General features: G+C 44.6%; 1 protein-coding gene across 1 annotated transcript in view; it reads right to left on the reverse strand.

Moving 5' to 3' along the window:
* Positions 1 to 455: 455 nt before the first annotated feature.
* PARD3B (par-3 family cell polarity regulator beta) overlaps positions 456 to 18,611 on the reverse strand; it is a 427,889-nt gene continuing 409,733 nt past the window's right edge. Inside the window, exon 23 of the mRNA XM_087732270.1 lies at positions 456 to 5,219. Within this exon, the coding sequence (XP_087588396.1) occupies positions 4,865 to 5,219 (355 nt within the window). The 3' untranslated portion in view covers positions 456 to 4,864. The remainder of the gene's footprint in view (positions 5,220 to 18,611) is intronic.

An 18,611-nucleotide genomic window follows, 5' to 3' on the forward strand; every position in this document is an offset into this window, starting at 1 on the left:
AATACAGCCTCAGCTGGTTGGACCTGGTACCTGCTACATGGCCACAGAACACCTTGGTTGTTTCCGACAGCAAGAGAAGAGCTCGATGTTGTGATGAAACTGCCTGGGGAACTTTGGCAATGAACATGCAGGTGCCTAAGCTGAAATTTGCCGAGATGGCAATGGACTTCTTTCTCGCTTCTCCTTTCAATCAGGGCTATGAGATCAGGACTCCGGCTCTACAACTAAAGACAACACAGACTTGAGAGGGAATCAAGTTAAGCCCTGTAATGTTTTTTTTCTACAAGGCAGCACATGGCTGCTGGTTTGTTTGTTTTTTTTTTAAAAAGTCACCTTGCCAATTCTGATCTGGCCTGATCACGCATGATCTTCTAATATCAAATCACAGTCATGGGTGAGGATGGCCTTGTAGATACAAAGAAGAGAAAGACTTTACATACAAATACATAATCATATATAGTCTTAAAGCCTTTATTTTAATGCAAAATAAAACAGGTAAAACTTATATAGCCATATGTAACAAAAGATCAAAATCTTTCATACGGTACTAGAAAAAAACCTCTCAAATTGTGTGTTGAATTTTCCCCCCAAAACAATCACGCATGATTTTAAAATCAGTTTCACTTAAACACACAGGTATTGTCAGGATCACAAACACCTCTCTCTCCCCCACAATAACAGAATAGTGTCTTATAAAGCCTTCTTTTCTATGCAGAGACAGTGAACCGCGCTTCTGATTCTGCACGTAAGGCTTAGAGACTCTGCAGAACAACTGCGCCGGAGAGAGAGCACAGGTGTAGGGCCTTTTGGAAGTGCAAAGCAGCCCCTGCTCAGAGCAGAGTGTCAGGATGCGGCCCTGGCAGAGCAGTCGGTAGGATTCACTCACAGCACTAACTCTCTGATAAACAAATCTGTGATGGCTGGGAGGAGGAGGTAGCACAATTAATCTGTAAAAAAATTAGGCAGCATGTGAAGCTATTTCTAGATCAGGAAGCTGGAGTGAATTGGAATTCAGGGCTGCATGCACTTTTTCAATGCAGGAGCCTTTTTTTTTTTTTTTAATGCTTAGTTCCCCTTTTTTTTTCCCACAAAGGGCAATTGATATTTCTTTATGAATTCAAGAAGTGCCCAGAGACTTCTGCATCATAATATATCACAGTGGTAATGTCTGCTTGCAGGCCAAGATCATGGCTCACTAGTGGGTGGTCACTCAGAAAATCCACAGGCTCTTTTTCTATCTCTTAATCTTTCAACTGCTGGGCCCGGCTGGCCCTGCGCCAGAGCCAGAAACGCAGGCTGCACGCCACCAGCTCAGGAAATCAAAGCTTCCAGCTTCACGTGAGAGCGGGCCTCTCTCCCCCTTGTCCTGACTCCTGTTCACACGCACACTTATGGCACGCTGCTCCTGTGGCAAACCCAAACTCTCCCTTCGCACCCGCTACGTCAGTAACTTCACTGCTGGACTGGCACATTTTGGATGAGGGAGTGCGAGGCAATTACGTGTCAAGAGCATTTCAGACTCATAATTTTCCCAAACATATGGACATATGGGGAAAAGAACAACTTGTTACTTAACGGCTCTTTTGGATTTTGCAAGTGTGTATTTTCAACCGTCAGTTGTAGCACCTCGTGAATTCTGCACGGTACATATTTTTCCACAATATGGTGCTAAAATCATACATTTTACACTGCAGAGAAGCTGACTATATATACTGTAGTTACACATTATACTTTTGAAAATACCGTACCTCTACCAGATATTAAACCAGCAAATGGCAATTTTCTCCCAGAACAATGGCACCAGAGATTGAAGAGATGCTCTGTAATACTTTTTGGTCTTGTTCCCCCAGCTAGGTCAGACTGTTCTTCCTCCTTAGTTCCTCACCTGTAGGATGCATCTATATATTATACTTGTAGCACTTTTTTTTTTTTTCTTTTTGGAAGAAGCTCTGTACTGATCTAACAGCAGAAGCATCATTTAATAACCTGTTGGGTAAGATTAACAGCTCAGAAGGTGTTTGTTTGATCTGTCTGCCTCAACTGAGTGGAGCCAATGCAGTCAAGGGGAGCTCTTAATGAAAGATTCAGGTTATGGGGAGACAATTGTGCAGGTCCTTCAAAGGCTATAAATAACCCAGGAGCTGTTTCCATCCAGATTTTATTTGGCCCTGGCTCTTGAAATACTGTAAATAAGTTCTGTTCACTGATATCAGTTGAGGGGTTAGTTGAGAGTGATTTATAAAGGCAGTAGCTTATATTCAGAGCTGTTCTTAATTGTGGCCTGGCTTGATAAAGCCACTGTCGCAAACATATTAGTTTCTTTACAGCTGGATCAAATGTATCAGGGGTTATATTTCAAGGAGGGAAAGGAAAGTATTTTAATTTGTTTTTGCTTCACTTTCAGCCAGCCTTCATAACACCAGCGGCTACCCTGTGGCTGCCAAGTCCTGGCTGAGTATCCTACAGCGTCTAAAACTCTTTGAGAGAAGTACAAGGCTGTGCACAGCACGTACACGGCAGGCAGAGTTTCCTTGGGGAATGCGCCTTATTTATGGAGGGTACCGAGAGACATCCAGCTTTACATCCAACCCTCCCTCGAGAGGTTTTTCCCTCCTACATTACTAGAGAAGAGGGCAGAAGGAAATGGAACAAGAACCAAACACACTTGCTTCATAAACAGTTGCATTTCTCTCCCTCTCTCCCTCCCACCAATGCTTCCTCCTGACTGGATTTAGAGCTGCGCCTGCCCCTGCCCCAGGGAGTCCAGCCCTGTATCTGAATCACAGAGATGTTCCCACCCCAAAGCTGTGTCCTCTCCCCTGCTTCCCAGCCTGGCTGGTGAGTAGAGGCCGGTGTGAATGCAAACTAGAGCCTGACGGCCAGCCGGCCAGCTGCAAGTGCTCCCCATGCCTCAGGGTTATGCCAGTCTCCCACCAGCATTAGCAGCACAGAAGAAACGTTGGCTGGGATTAAACGCTGCTTCTCATCAGGGCCATTACCTACCGGCAGTGGTCCCTGGAAAGCAGCAGCACACAGACCCACCCTGCCCTGCGCCTTATGGACCTCTTACTCTAACGAGCCCTTTTCCCAGGGATATCTAGTAAAGGGACATGCTCCTAGCAGGACAAACCTTCCCGGTGATATTTAATACCTGGGAAGTGACCTATGTGATTTAATCTGTTGCATACCAAAGGTGTCAAAAAGACATCAAAGAAATCCTTGTGCTTAATCCTTGGCCAGGTCACAGTCTCTCCCTGATGAGGAGAGGAGCCCAAATGGTTTAATAACACTCCCAAAAGGCAGAAGTTGAGGAATTAAGGACACTTGGAAACTTCACAAAATATATTTCTAGGTGGCAAGACTCTATGGTTTCCCTGTGACAAAATCCTCTGAGCACCCACAGCCCTGTTGGGCCGGGTAGCGCAGGTCCCTCTGGCTGGGGACATGCATTTCTGACCTCCTCCCAGGCTGGCTGGCTGCAGAGCAAGCTCAGGCTGAGTGGGGCAAAGAGCTGGGCACGCACCCCACCGCCCTGTCCCCCCCCTAGCTCTGCTGCACTGCTGGCCCCTCTCCCCACCCACACCTTCTCTCTTCCTATGCACTGCTGCAAATAACTTGCTACAAACAGCTATTCTCTCCTCTTCCTCCCAGGCCCCAAGGTCTTGAAGCCCTCCCTGTTGCTTTCCTTGTCTTTTCCCTCAGCGCTTGCTGTGAAAAGCCCCTTTCCCCGCTGGCCTGATGGCCCCTGGCTGCAGGAACTCGAATACTTTGGCACTTGGCACTGGCCTGGCACTGCCCGAGGCTGAGCTTCACTTGGGGGACTGAGGGCAGGGTACGCTGCTGGCAGGCACTTCGCTGTAACCCCGGCCAGCACTGGCCGGGAAGGGGCTGTCCTGCTGGAGCCAAGGCAGCACCTGATACAGTAACCTAATACGAGTTATGGAGTCTGTGCCCGCGGTCACCTCCTCAGCCACTTCTTATAGGCCAGCTCCACTGAAACCCCAAGAGCGACACTTATTGACAACAGCTGAGGATCTGATCTCCAGGGTTTACATTTAAAGAGTGCACACTGTATAACTAAGAAACGCTCACAAGCACACACACGCACATCTACAGACACACACTTCTCAGGTGGCTGGCTACCTTGTCCTCTGTGAGCCTGCCCAAGCACGGCGGATACAGCTTTTGGCCTTACTCCAAATGCAGCAGGTGCAATAAGAGGAGAATCTTGCTCCACAAACTGCAAAAAATGAAGGCTACAAGATAAATGCTGCCACCACCAAACAGAAAGAGGAAGACAGGCCAGATTACAAATCTGGAACTGCAGCACCCTTAAAGCACAGAGCTGCTGGTCTGAACGTCCCTGGAATGCGGCCGCTACCTTCACGGCAGTCCCTTGTCAACTCACGATCACACACTGGATTACACAAGATCCCCAGATCTGCACGGAGTCCGTACTGCGTGCTGTGTGCTCACTTGAAGGCTCTACAACAGCACTCTGGAGTAAACTCTGGTGACACCACTGCCCTTATACAGACGGCTAAGTACTGTATAGGTGTAACTGGATTCGGTAAATAGCCCTGAGGTGTATTAAGTGTTGCACTTAATTTCCAGCAGCCACTTTCTATTTTTAAAAGGAATTAAAAAATACTCAACTGTCTGGTACCTCACGTACTCAAAACACATCGTACCTCATGTGGCTTTAGTTTGCCTGTTAGAAAGCCCCTATGCTGAGCCCAGCTCAGTAAGAACAACTCCAGGTATCATGTGTCATTCTTACAGGCAGCTACACTTGGGAACAACTCTACAAGGATGACGTCCGATGGGATTCCTCCCAGACTGTGCTGGCAAGTCCAGTGCGTGGCTATACAGCTGCAGTCATGGGGTTCTTCTGCCTGGGATCCTGTTGCCTGTACTGGTACTGGTCTGGACTGGTCCCACGGTGTCGGACAATTTCGTTATAAGCTGGTGCTCGGTGGGACTGAGGAGGGGAAGGTGGCACGTCCTGCCGGAGGGGTCCTTTATGCTGGTTTGCAACGGGCTGGGCTGGGTAGTACTGGGGGTACCTCAATTCTGCCGCTCTTGTGTCCGGCGCACGGATGTAGTTCCCCTTAGATGGGTGGACAACAGGCTGTCCTCCTTGGTAGTAGGGAAGATCTCTCTCTTTGTATATTACCCGTGGCCCTGTTAAATAGTCCAGTGGCTCTGCAGGTCCACGCCTGAGGAGGAAAAACATAATAAAGCACATAAAAAGGCAGTCTACTACACATTATTGTACTCACAATCTATGTTTATTTTCGGAAAGGAAATGCCACCTCAAGCATGACAGGTCCAGATGAATCAAAAGAACTTCTGAAGGATAACAAGCCTCCCACCTGCATGCTACAAAAGTCTGTAACACCCAGGACGCTGGAGGAAGGGTCCAGCGCACATCACAGCCCTTTTACAATGGGGGAGCACTGGAGCCCTTCAGGTCCCAAAGTCAAACTCCTGTGATCCATTTGCCATAATGGAAACAAAGCTCCTTTAAACAATGCATGTTTGACTGAATCTTATCTAGCCTGAGGATAAACAGATGAGTTGGGTCTGCAAGTCTGCAAATCCCATAAGCTTTACATGCACAAATATTCACGCTTTCCAAGCCATTTCCCACTATTTTTTCTGCTAACATGTCAGACTGTAAAACTTCCCAAACACCGTAGCTGGAAAAACTGGAACTCCTGGAAGAAGCACTAAGGATGTCAGGCTACAATACCTGTGTTTAACGGGCGAGCTGCCAACGGGGTTTCAAAAAAACTCCCGTGATCTAGAAGGCCTGATATTACAACAGCCCTGTAACTTGTCTGCATCTGCATGGATCTGACAAGCTCTAGTTCACGTGAAAAGCAACATGTGAACATGTCATCCCTGAGGATGTGCCATGGAGCCCCGTCTGTAGCTTTCCGCATCTTAATTCCATGATTTGCACTAATGAAACATTGATATTTTTTCCTAGTACAGCTTAACTTGTGATACTTTTGAAATGGCAAAAATAATTGTTCTTACAGACATGTCACCAGAGCATCCCCAAAAGTTCAACTCAATTAGGAGTTTTTGCCAGTCTAATTGCAAATGTCTTTGCACTTTGGGCAAAACCTCCCATTGACTGCAGAGGAAGCTTCTCTCTGAGTGAGAGCTGAAGGAAGACGGCAGGGTTTTGACCCAAAACAGGGGCTGAAAGTATAAATCAATTACACCTGCTCTGTGGCTTTGGGACTGAACTCATCAACTGTTTAAATATTCTTTACATAGCTTTATTAAAAAAGTCATCATTCTGGTACAGCAGATCAGGTGTTCACAATTCATCAATGCCTCTCTTTTTTTCACACAGAGATTTTACAAGCGTGCTCCCCCTTTCTTAATTTGGGCTCCCAGACTCCACTGGAACTTGTTTTTCATGAAGTAAAACAAAACATGTGGTTTTCTGCTGCACTCGTTTAAGCCCATGGGGTAAATCACGGACATAGGCAATGAACAAACATTATCTGCCTTGAAATGAACCTACAATTCTCCCCCTGGAATAACTTAGTGCAAATGTTTCCTGTTTAAAATGGAAAGAGCAAAAGGAAGAATTCCAGGCCTTGGACTTTTAGGACCCTATGCTCCCCAGAGACTTTTTGCTTTAAAAACAGAACATTATAAAAGACAGGCACTCCCGGCTTCACCGCCCCCCCCTCCTGGTGAGACAGTCCAGACAAAGTGCTGAAGGGCCTGAAGCCACCCTCCGAGATACTAAAAGGACTCTTAACCGCATGTATTGAGACAACTGCTGTCTCTGCTCATACACCTACGCCTTGCAACAAAGCCTAATTTCCACAGCAGGCCAAAGAGTTGCTCCATGTATTTCTATAGGAAGACTTGTTCACTAGTCAGTCCCATCACACTCAGCTTTTAATTCCTCTGTGTGCGGAAAAGCACTTCCAATCACAAAAGGCTTCTGCGGTGGTAGGAACTGCTTTGTGTCAAGCTGCAAACCAACAGGAATACATGTCAAACCTACACCCATCACCTTTTAATATAAGGATAATGCTCAAAATCCTGTATATTAGATTTTATAAGATGTTCTCATCAGCAGCTATAATCAACCAAATTCTTGTGGATCACATTAAGAAGGGACTGAGCTTGGAACCTGATCCAGAATTCACTGAAGAGCCAGGCAGCTTTTGGACAGAGCCCTAACTGTAAAACTGAATTACTTTAAAATAACAAATTCAAGATTAATTAGTACCGAAATGACTGTTGAGAACCGAACTGAGCCACCAGCATCATCTACTGAGCCTTCAGCACACAGCTCATCCCTCAACTCACACGAGAGGCCTGGATGTTGCAGGAAAAGAGGGGGATGTGTTTTGCCATCCAGCCAAAGAGCTATTTCCAGGAAAGCTCAGCCGGTCCAGTTCGAGGAAACAGTGTGACACTACTGCCACAGAAGCTGTGACTGTGCAGAGGGTAGCGCATTCGGGCAGCTTTCACCTAGGACTGTGCAGTGAAGATGAGCCTGAGCAATCAAAGCGCAAGCGTGCCAGACCTGAGGCACGTACTCAAGCTGCTTGAGCTTGTGCCATCAGGTCTTCATTGCTGTTACCTATGCTACAAAACTAAATCCACCATTGGTTCACTTACAGCTAATACTGTCTCTGGTTGTGTAGACAAACTGCAGAGAGGAACATGTGAGAAGGGCAAAATCTTTCTTTACAAAAATAAAGCTGTTCACTCTCAGCACCAGTTTCCCTTCTTTGAGGGTGAAACACCCATAGGTGGTATCATTCTCGAGTGTCTTCCCCAGAGTCAGGGCTTAGCAGGTGGGAGGAGAAGTTGGACATGGAGACAAGGCTTGAATCCACTTCACATGGATCCTTTAGGAAAGTCCCAGGAAGACAGAAGGCATGTGTGTTTTTTTAGCAGCCTTGGCAATAATGCAAGCAGTGATCTAACCAACGATTACCAGAACTCTCACATGAGTAAAACCTTGGGAAACCCTGGTAACTGTCCAAAAGGCTTCCCCCGGGCAGCATGACCAGGGGGAAATTTCATGAAAGATATCCTCGTGGCTGCACCACGCTCTCCAGCTCACTCTCTGGTGATCCCAGTGGGTGTTATGCATGCAGATACACATGCTACAATGACGACACTTCTCTTCCCTTTTATGACCAGCACTGCATGCTGGAGTTATTTCATGAGGATTCATTCTTCCTCACCTACCAGCCATGCCCGGTGAAGTCGGTTCTTAGGGAGCTGCTCACAGTGCAACCAACCAGCCTGGGGAGTCTCCATGAACCTCTGACATGACACTCTCCAAGCGTGTCAAATTAACCATCAGAAAGTCAATCTTTAGGTAGAAGAAGCACATACAGATACCAAGCTCTGGCTGTAGAAATGCTGTCACCATTAGGGGCAAGTCTGGGACACTGGGGGCAGTTCCTGCCAGGAAGAACAGGACTCCTCTGAAGCAACGCTATTTTCACTTGATAGCTCATGGTGTAAAAGTATATGCTGTTGTTTATCCTTAAAGAAATTGCCATAACTCAAACCAAACACTTTCTACTTGGCAGCCCCTTGTAGATGCTATGCTTGTTTCTGCAAGAAGCAAAACAACCCCTGCCTTTTCACGTGGCAGACATTGCCACCTCTGAGGAGGCCCTAATGAAATTCTTCTCCCCTCCCTCACTGTTTTTGTTGGCTCCTGATGAGTTCAGAGTTCACAGGGCCATATCACACCTCCCAAGTGACCCACAGTTTGGGGGTCAAACCAATAACCTCAAGTGGAAAATCAGTGACCCAGGGGAGTGATCAAAAATCCACAAATTGGGTCAAGCAGGTCCAGCCGCTCAAAAGGACCAGGCCAGGAGCGTGCCCTCTGAGAGGACATGCTGAGTAGGAGCTGCTCTGACCGTCAGCTGTTTTCCAGATTTTTGGCCAGTTGTTTGACCTGGGAGTCCAGTGAAATTAATGGCAGGCAGAAGGTAGGGAAGCTGACACAACATCCTGGGAAGGAACTGATCTCAGAGCTCAAAAAGTGTTTTTGCTGATAGTTCAGCTCTGCTGGCTCCCACTGGAAGATGCATCACTGATGTGGGTCTAGCTAAAAGCAGAGGCTGCTGCTGAAGGAAGCAGTGGAAGGAAGGGAGGCAGAAGCACCAGGTTCAAGAAAGAAATGAAACTGGTGGGGCAGTGTGAAAATGCACTCCTCAAAAATGTCATGGATGAGGTGCCCCTTAAAATGTTAATTTTTATTGTGAGGAAGTGAAATCTCATCTTCCCCTGCAGAGAAATTATAGATCACACTCACAGGTAGTTACAAACATGTTTTGCCGTATCATTTCATATGCTGGTTAGCAGCTCTACTGGTTTATCTTCTAAATGATTCACCAGGTAAGAACTGTGATCCATTTTGAGCCTTAAGAGCACAAAGTAGCCTTGTCCAAATAAAGCAGGTAACTAGTGACTGATGTTCAATTAACAGTACATGTGTTGTTATTTTCTCTATAACAAGTAAAGCCTGAAGTAGTTTGTTTTTCCGTCCCTGCTTTATTTATCTTCCAAGCACAAAGAATGTAAAATCTAATATTTTCTGGCTTTGCTGCAGAATTTTTAAGAGCTTCTGGGTTTATTTAAAACTGAACCAAAGGATTCGGAATACTTGAGAAAGGCTTCTTTTACCCAAAACGTTATTTAGTCATTCAAGTTAAGACAGGTATCTGCAGGTTTCAAAAAAACCTAACTAAAACACTTTCTGCTTTCTGCAGTTTCCTTTTTTTTTTTTTAAGCCCCCATTTCAGTAATTCTTCAGTTGTGGAGAATCTCACAGGGTAGACTGGCCTAAATACCCGATGCTTCAAAAAACAAACAGAAAAAAAATAATTTCATTTCAGGTTTACTGTGTTTCATTGTTAACCCCCATTTGCAGGTCACCTTTAACATCAGCCACGAGACACATGCTTGGGTTATCTGAAAGGAAAGCAAAGCGAAATGACAGTCTGGCTGTTCACGCTGTGCCCCATCATGTTGGGGGTTTGGATTTCATCATGACAAAGAGTTTTTCTTGCCTGTGTTTTATAGGGAGAATCACAGAGATCACCCTCTTAGTACCTGGTAAAAAGCAAGGAACGGAATGCTCTCTTCTTACATCACTGTCTCCTCGCTGCTGAGGGAATATTTTGCAAGGGATATAATCTCACATGAAAAACTGCCTTCTTTGTCAGGGAGTACTTCTTGAAATAAACTTCAAAGACAGCCACAGACTAAGTGGCAAATGGAAAGCCCACATTTGGCTGCAGTCTCTTTCATGTCTAAGCAAGACATACAGAGACTCTGGGTGATGGCATCAGGCAGCTCAGGCTGTGATTAAAGAACAGGAGAAAGCAACAAGGTCCTATCTGCGTCCAAATTCTCACTGAAGAACTCTATTGTATGCATCGTGATTGCATGCTGTTTGTTCTCAGCCAGGAGAGAACTTTTAAAGAAGAAAGGAGAAGCTGATGTAAGAATTAAATTATGCAAACAAACAATCTTACAGTATCAAATACATTACACTGTGTCTTTATAAAGCTCTTCTCAACATACACTAAAAACAACTGACTGAAAAGATCATGTAGTCCTTATCTCTCCAGTTACAGTATTAAAAACACCGCAAGTGCTGTTTGTAGTCAGTTGCACTAAGAACTTCTGTTGCTTAATATTCAATGTGCATATAACATAAAAAAAATTTTTTTTAAATCACTACAGGTTTCAAAAAAATCACTGCATGACTCTGAGCTTCATTAAAGTCTGTCTCTGTATCTTAATAGGCGAGATACTCCTATAACAAATATTCTTTGCCGTTTCAGACCAATACTTCCCATAGTCGATGATGGGTTTTGCATTTAAAAAGCCACTGAAAATCAAATTTGGTATCTTAGCGCTGGGAAGAATCTGCAACACAAGGAAGTGCTCAGTGGCTGCTGTCTGTGAGAGAGGCTTGTACCTCTCAGAAGGTGGCAGATGTCTAGCAATGTCATACTAACCTCAAACACACCACATACAGATTATTTATGGGCTGAGCTGGTGGAGGTGCTTTCTTCTCCTGTTCTTTTATCAACAATACAAGGCTAAAAAATCAGATAACATAAACGAATACAATCCCTGGCTCTCATGTAGCACATGCCATGCGGAGAGAGCTGTTTTTAGTTTGAGGACTGTGTTTGGAATTCCTTCAGTGTCAGGTTTCCAGTTACCAGATCCTCTTCCCTGGGCCAGGCACGACTGCGGTTGGACTGGATTAGCAGAACACTCTGCAACGTATATTACATAGCTTTGACTTCTATAGGCTTTGCAGACCCATAAAAATAATGATCATTTCATGACCTGTGTTACTGGGGGAAAAAAAGAACGGAAAAATCTCTCTCTCCCCTTTTTAAAGAATTCATATTTGTTTTGGATTTGGAGAAGGAGGGATCCATACAAGTTTGTCTGAAATTCAAGCAAGAGTACATTTCAGATGCAATGCAGGCAGGCCTGATTCTCTTCCCTTGCATGCAGTTTTGCAAAGTTTAACAGTGGCCTTGACTGGCCTGAACATAAGAGCTTATATGCATAGTTTTTCTCTCTACAGTATTACGGCTTGGAATATTTAGAAACAGCAAAAGCACCACAATCCCAGAAGGTAAGTGCATAGACATGTTTATATTACTCTAGTTGAAGCCTAGCCTTCAAGTGCTGGAGAACGAAGTCCTTTATTGTTTGCAGAGGGCCACATTTTGAGAGATGTTGGACCCCAGCAGCTACCTGAGCAGCTCTTAGCAACTGGAGACATTTAGGTGTCCCACTTGTTTTTACATCCAAGACCAAGCATAAAGTTTAGTAAGATACTAGCTTTCCATGCAGATAAGCAGACTGCAGAAACAACTCTCAGACAGGAAAACAGTAGTCTGGCAGGTTTAAAACTTTACTATAAGATTATATGAGATTTCTTATGACAGCATGAACAGTCTATTTTGCACACAAGCAAATTGATTGTTCTCAATCCCTAACAGAGCAAACTATGTCACAGATTGGTTAACACCAGAATTTAGAGTACCATTTAATTAAACCCCCTCTCACCAGCAACAAAGCCATGAAACATTGTGTTGCTCCTTTGCACCAGCATTAGTTTATTTTCCACAGCAGATCTCAGACCAGCTTCTGATAATCCCATCCTGCAGGCAAAGCTCCCCTTTCTTTTCTTCCCTAAATCCAACCTACAAATATAGGAACTGCGATAATCAGGATTAAAACCCTCAAATCAACAGCAACAAAAACCTGAATATGCTAGCCCGTGCTCTATAAATGCCCAATAATCATTCAAAACAACTAGTCCAATAATCCTTCCTACTCAATTCCTCATTTGTTTTGTTCATATGCTCTCAGGCATGGTACATCTCTTCTACCAGGAGGCATAAAATAAAGTAGCACCTATTGAACAAGACATCGCTATTCTGTGATCCCTTCAAGCTTAAAGAGATCTTAAGTAGATTGGTACTTTAAGTAGCGAGTCATTATAACATGTGTCATTTCATGTGTTACTCATTATTCAACACAACATAGTATCGTGTGAGTCGTTAACCTCTTGGCATGGGTAACCTACTCTCAATGCTAAGCAGTCACGCTTGTTGCTCAGGAACCCCCATGCTCCATCGGGGAGAGACCTGGATGAGATTTTAAGGTCCCTTTGGTCTTTTGTTTTGCAGATCAGCAGGGGCCAAAAGCTCTTCCTATAGACTAAAAGAGTTCTTGGCCTTTGGTCTCTTGCATCACATTTCTGAGACGATGCTGGCCAAGTTACATTGGAGGGGAGAAAACTTCTTTTTAAAGGATGAATGCATCTTAAGCCAGCAAGAGAAGCAAATGTTTAGGTTTCTCAGCTGAATTTTGCATTTCAATGCAGACTCAAACTAATACAAAGAAGTACTGAATGCATGCAGAACTGCCACCACTGGGACGAGATGCTAAAGCGAAACCTCTCTTATGGTAATATTTGCACCGCATTACTGTGCAGTAGCTCCAATGGACACGGGCACCCCTCTATCCCTGCCACGAGAAGAGCCAGCTACTTCCCTCATGAGCTGGCAAGCAATGAGAAGAGAGATGCAGAGAGGTGAGACCCCAACACTGGCCCCAGCACAGCAGCAGCACAAAAGCCAGAAATACCGTTCAGATCGCCTTGCCTCACCCTAACCTCTACTGCAGATCTCTGCTTTTTTGGAGGCTATCAGGATAGAAATTAAAGGTCCTGTGGTGGTTCAGGAGATTTTAATTCGATTTAAAAGAAATTCTGTTGCTGCAGTCAATATCCCTCTTCAGAAGGAAACAAACACGCTGCTCAGGCTCCAGGACAGCTCCTCCCTTCGCAAGGAAGCCTTCTCCCTTCGCCTGTCCATTCACAGCACTACTGCTATCCACGCTGTTTTTGTAAAGTGCTTTCAAAGACACATAAACCCAAATTCCACCCTGTTCTTATTTTTCACGTGAAATGAATTTAAAGCATGGTGATTATTCAGCTGTGCTGTTCAAATGATTTTAAACAAATAACAGAAGTCATTAAAAGAATCTTCCTAAGTAACAACAACCTGGGCCCAGGTCTTTATTATTCAGCTGCTGGGATCTTAACACGCTGTCTGATCTTTAGTGGGCTAGTAAAAAGAACTGGTTATTAATGTTATTACCAAGCTTTTTTTTTTTTTTTTCTAAAGCATCTCTCATTTAAATTAAAGCATTCCTTGCAGCATTTTCTCCCATTGCCATGATGAAGCATGGCTGTCAATTCTGCCTCCGATGGCACAAACTGGGTAGTAAAACCATGCTTCAATAAAAAAGGAAAATGATTTTTGAAACTGATTGTAGCTGGTTATTTTTCCCTCCATTTCATTTCTTTCTGGGTCCAGACATTCTGTTAAACTCACTGGGATGTGCCATTCCCTTTTTTCTCCTTTGCAACAAAGGCAAAGCTCAAGATCCAGAGGAGAACAATGGCTGCTCTTTGGGGGCGAGGGGGATCTTAAAAACAAGCAGCTCTCATTTCTTTCTTCAGGCAGTATTTCAGTCCCCATTGTTCCCCTACTGCTCATGTACTGATTTGCTCCTAAACAGCGCAAACAGCCTGTAAGTACATTCCCCCCCCCCCCCATATTTTGTTAGAACCATTCATTTCTATACAGGCATTAGATTATAAATTTCCTGGCTTGCTGCACTCCATTAACACTCTGGTAACCACCCCTTTTCCAGCCAGCCATTAAACACCACCTTTAATAATTGAGATTTAAAGGCTCAGGGCATGATAAACAGCTGAAGTTACAACTTTACAGCTGCCTCTACAGAAGTGTGTAAATCTCCAGATCTGGATAGGCAAATCAGTTAATTAGACTTGCATTAAGTCACAAACTTTGCGGGTGCTCTGACAGCAGACGTCCTGAAGTTGAGCTTTAAATAACAAGGGTCAAACCCCTCAGTCCCACTGGGCTAGGAGAGACGGAAACGTCCCACCCGGTGCCCAGAGAGCAGTAGCACTGACTGCAGCTGCTGTGACTTGCAGGCGGCCGCAAGCGCCCTGCGACTGCAGCCCATTCCAGCTGTGTTTATCCTGGCTTCTTCCTCAAGAGCTTCTACAGTTACACGAACATCAGTGCAGCTGCGGCAAGCCGAGCAACTGCCAGACTGGACATGCTCTACCTGCTGCCCATGGTGGAGACAACCCTTGTTTTACCACCCTGCATTTCCCGCCCATAAGCACACCGGTTGCTCTTTCAAAGCGGGGCCCTGCAAGTTGTGGGGTTGAGCGCCGATTCCCCCCCTGCCCCTACCTGAGGCTGAGGAAATGCTACATGGATGGCCCTGAGTCACTGCTAGCCAGTAAATGTTCAAAGCTGGTGAGATTCTGAGCTGCAGGTCACCAGCCTCTTTAGCGACACGGGTAGTAAGAGGTTAACCTTCGGTCGTGAGGCCCAAGTGCCTGTGCTCCATCTCTGCATGAGTTATCTCCTTGTTGCTGCATTTAAAAATACTGTATGTAATTAACTGTTATCAGGTTGTTAAGCAGTGTGCTGAAGTGTGAACTTATCATTCAATTGTTTCCTTTATTTACAAAGTCCCTGCCATTCTCTGAGGCGGCAGCCTGGGCCAGGCTGTTGACTTGCTCAGATGAGGAGGCTTTAGCACACCAGATTCTGGTAGCAGAAGCAGATTCTGGAGAGGTGAGACACAGCCGTGAATCTGCTCAGTTCCTCAAACACCCCCTGAACATGCCCCGCAGAAGAGCTGCGTGTGAATGAGACACACACACACGCCACTGCTACCAAATACATCACTGTAATGCTGCTTTGAGACCTAAACCGCACAGCGCTGAGGAAATGCACAATACAGCTCCCAGCCGCCATAATCCAGCCTTTGGGCATAGGTAGAGATTTTACTCATATATATGGCACTAACTTTAATGCCTCTAGATATATACAAGCTACTTTGTCTGTTCACAGCTGAAGACGACATTTAACTGCTGACTTTCATGCACTTCTGTGCTCAGTTCTTCCCCTTCCCCTTTTCATTTGCTGGACTTTGTCTCTTTAAGAACACAAATCTGGAAGCCAGCGCACATCATGTTAGACCCCAGGCTGGAGATGGGAGGACATGACAACAGGGCAAGATGCCACATCCTCCGCTGTCCTCTCTGCCTCCCTCCACAAGGTCCAGGAGCCCATGGCTCCCACCACATTTCTTGCCACTTTCCCCTCCTGGCCTGGCTACTGTTTTCTTCTTTGCTTTCTTGCCCAGCAGCACCAGCCCTGGCAATGACTGCAAGGAGTCTAAGATGACATGAGATGTCATCAGATCTATGTGATTTTCTTCCATGCATTCCTGGTCTGGGGCAGCACCATGCATCCAGCAGGACTTACTAGCATGGTCCCCGGGCATGCAGCATCCTTTGCTCTTTGGGAACTGATGCAATCATCAATATCCCAGATCTATGGGCACCCCCCCCAACACTTGTAATAGAGGAGATATGTAGCTTCTAAACAAATTTCTTCTTTGCCATCTGCATACCACGCTACATGCTAGATGACAAGATAAAATTTGCAACAGCAAAGTTCTTGGAGCACAGCAACCTTCTAGAGAGAGTAAGCACAGCCTGTGGCAACGCAGTTATATCAACTTAGTCATGTACCTAGAACAGAAGATATCAGGATGCTGAAGCTGGAAGAGGAAGCACACAGCAGAAGACAGGAAAAAAAAATCGTTTAAAGACACACCAAAACACTGCATCCTTGAGCAATGGGAAAGCGATGCCAACAGCTGGGAATTAGTGATACTTTACAGAGGTGACAGCACAGCAGCTGGAAGATAGGGGCAAGCCAATATTGAGATAAAGAGAGGCTTTGGACAGCACCCCAGCTATAGACTTTAATTTCTTTTGAACATATATATACACCATGTGTCAAAGACTGCTACGTGCTGTAGTCTTACGTGCAAGACGTGATGCTGTCAGTAGCTTCAGCTTCGATTATGACGAACACCACCACAATCAGAGACGCACCCCTACTCCACCCGGGAAGGCCACTACATGCCGTCAGTGCGAAAAAGAGAAGCAATAGCACCTCCTGAGCTGAACCTGGTAAGAACCTGGCAAAGATTCCAGACAGCATGTCTCAATTTGGCTGGGGGGGGGGGGGGGGGGGAATAAATAAAAACACCCTCTAACTTGAAACAATCTTTTACATAATGAATCAATCAAACAATTATCTTTGCTCTAGTGTGTTCAAATCAAGGGAATCATCACTGAAAATAACAACCAATTTATATAGCTCATTTAAAGCCACAGTAAGCTAGGCTGCTGATTCACTAATGAACAATAAAGGTCACTACTACAATATCATTCTAAGTAGTTTCAGATTGTGCTGTGTGATAGACTTGAAGTGGCATGTTCATAAAAAACCCATCACAATACTTTGCAGAGGGAAGTGAAGATGGAAAGAGATCTGTGCTCTGCTTAGATACCAGGCTGAGGAGAGGGAATAACTTGATGCAATGAGGAACTTTGTGCCCCAGACTCATCTGGCCTCAGCCAAAGCCTCTGGATGTCAATGGAAGCCTTTCAATGAGCTTTGGATTAGGCTCTTATATAGGAGAATGGTACCTGAAAGGGGAGGAGAGGGCAGGGAGAGAATGAGACATCTGTATCCTGGAATGAAGTCAGGAAGTTAAGGCCTGACAGCCTTAGACAGCAAATAAATAGCTAGAGTACTAGATGTGGGTTGCTGAAATGCCTCACTCCACGTGGAAACATTCCTTTTCAATTGCGACTTTCAGGTATTCAGAGAAAAGACTGACCAAAATGCAGTTAATTTATTTTTTACTTTTTGAGTGCTCATGACGAAGAGAGGGGTACATATGTGCAATTACTAAGAAACAAGACATTCTACCAGATGAATAGCACACCGCTGCTACATGAGTGTTACATCTATGATTATTAATAGTGGGGCAACTGGGGCAACGTAGCCGAGTGTGCCCTAAATTGCAGCATCACGTCTTTGACTGTTACCAGAACCAGATGCTTCTGAGGAAGCTGCAGTTAGTTGGCAATTAATAGTTTCCATAGGCCTTACAGCATGAAAGCAACCTCTCCTCTCCTCCCCAGAAGCTAACTCAAGACAAAGCAACTATTGGTCTAAGCCCAGGTTTGCAGAAAGATGCAGGTTTCAGAAACACATAGCACTTGATGGCGTGTCTCTACCTACAGATGTTGATATAAAAAAAATAAACCCCATAATATTTAACCTCGGTGGACCTACTATTTGAATCCCATAGGAAAAAAGCACAATACAGTAGAGAGCCTGTGGTGAGTTGAGAATGAAGTCTTTTCCAAACCTCAGTGTTAAATCTTTAATGCTGAGTTGGGTTTCTCTCTAAAAAAAAATATGTGTAATTCTACTTCCAGTAAAATGGGATTTTCTTTAAAAGAACTTTGCAACATTTTAAAGGTCCCTCTTTTTTTTAATGATCAAAAAGTAAAAGGGAGAAATTTCATATCATATCAAGCAGCTACAATATAAACCATTACTCAAGAAGAACATTCCAGTTTCTAAGTCAGAAAAGCACTAAGCAGCAATACCATTCTAAGAATGCAAAATGGTCTCTGTATACTAAAGTCCCTTCAAAAACTTATAAAACTTGTGATATAAACTAGAACAAGTGAAAATGAAATGTCTAAGGAGGAAAAGACCAGGGTTAAGGGTTCCGTATTGATTTTTTTTTTCCACATTGGGATTAAAGTGATTTCAGCTGGGACCCAGCATTACAGATGTAATTATAATTTCCATTTATATTTTTAGACTGTGTACAAAGACGTGTAATAACGGACAGCTGAACATTCTCCATTGTCCATTAAAAATGAAATGTTTCTGATGAAATCTCTGTAAGACCAAGGACCACTGCAGTAATCTCTCAATAACACAGCCTTCTTCAGATGTTTGGTGACGAGAGAGAAAGGAGAGCTGTCAGCCCTTCGCACAAAGAAATCAAACCAAAATGACACTAAGGTTGTTATTCCCCTCGATAATACTAAAGAGATT

This window comes from Nipponia nippon, unplaced genomic scaffold (genome assembly GCF_047370975.1).
Source record: "Nipponia nippon isolate SJK-2023a ecotype South Korea unplaced genomic scaffold, ASM4737097v1 scaffold_5, whole genome shotgun sequence".
NCBI classification, from domain to species: domain Eukaryota; kingdom Metazoa; phylum Chordata; class Aves; order Pelecaniformes; family Threskiornithidae; genus Nipponia; species Nipponia nippon.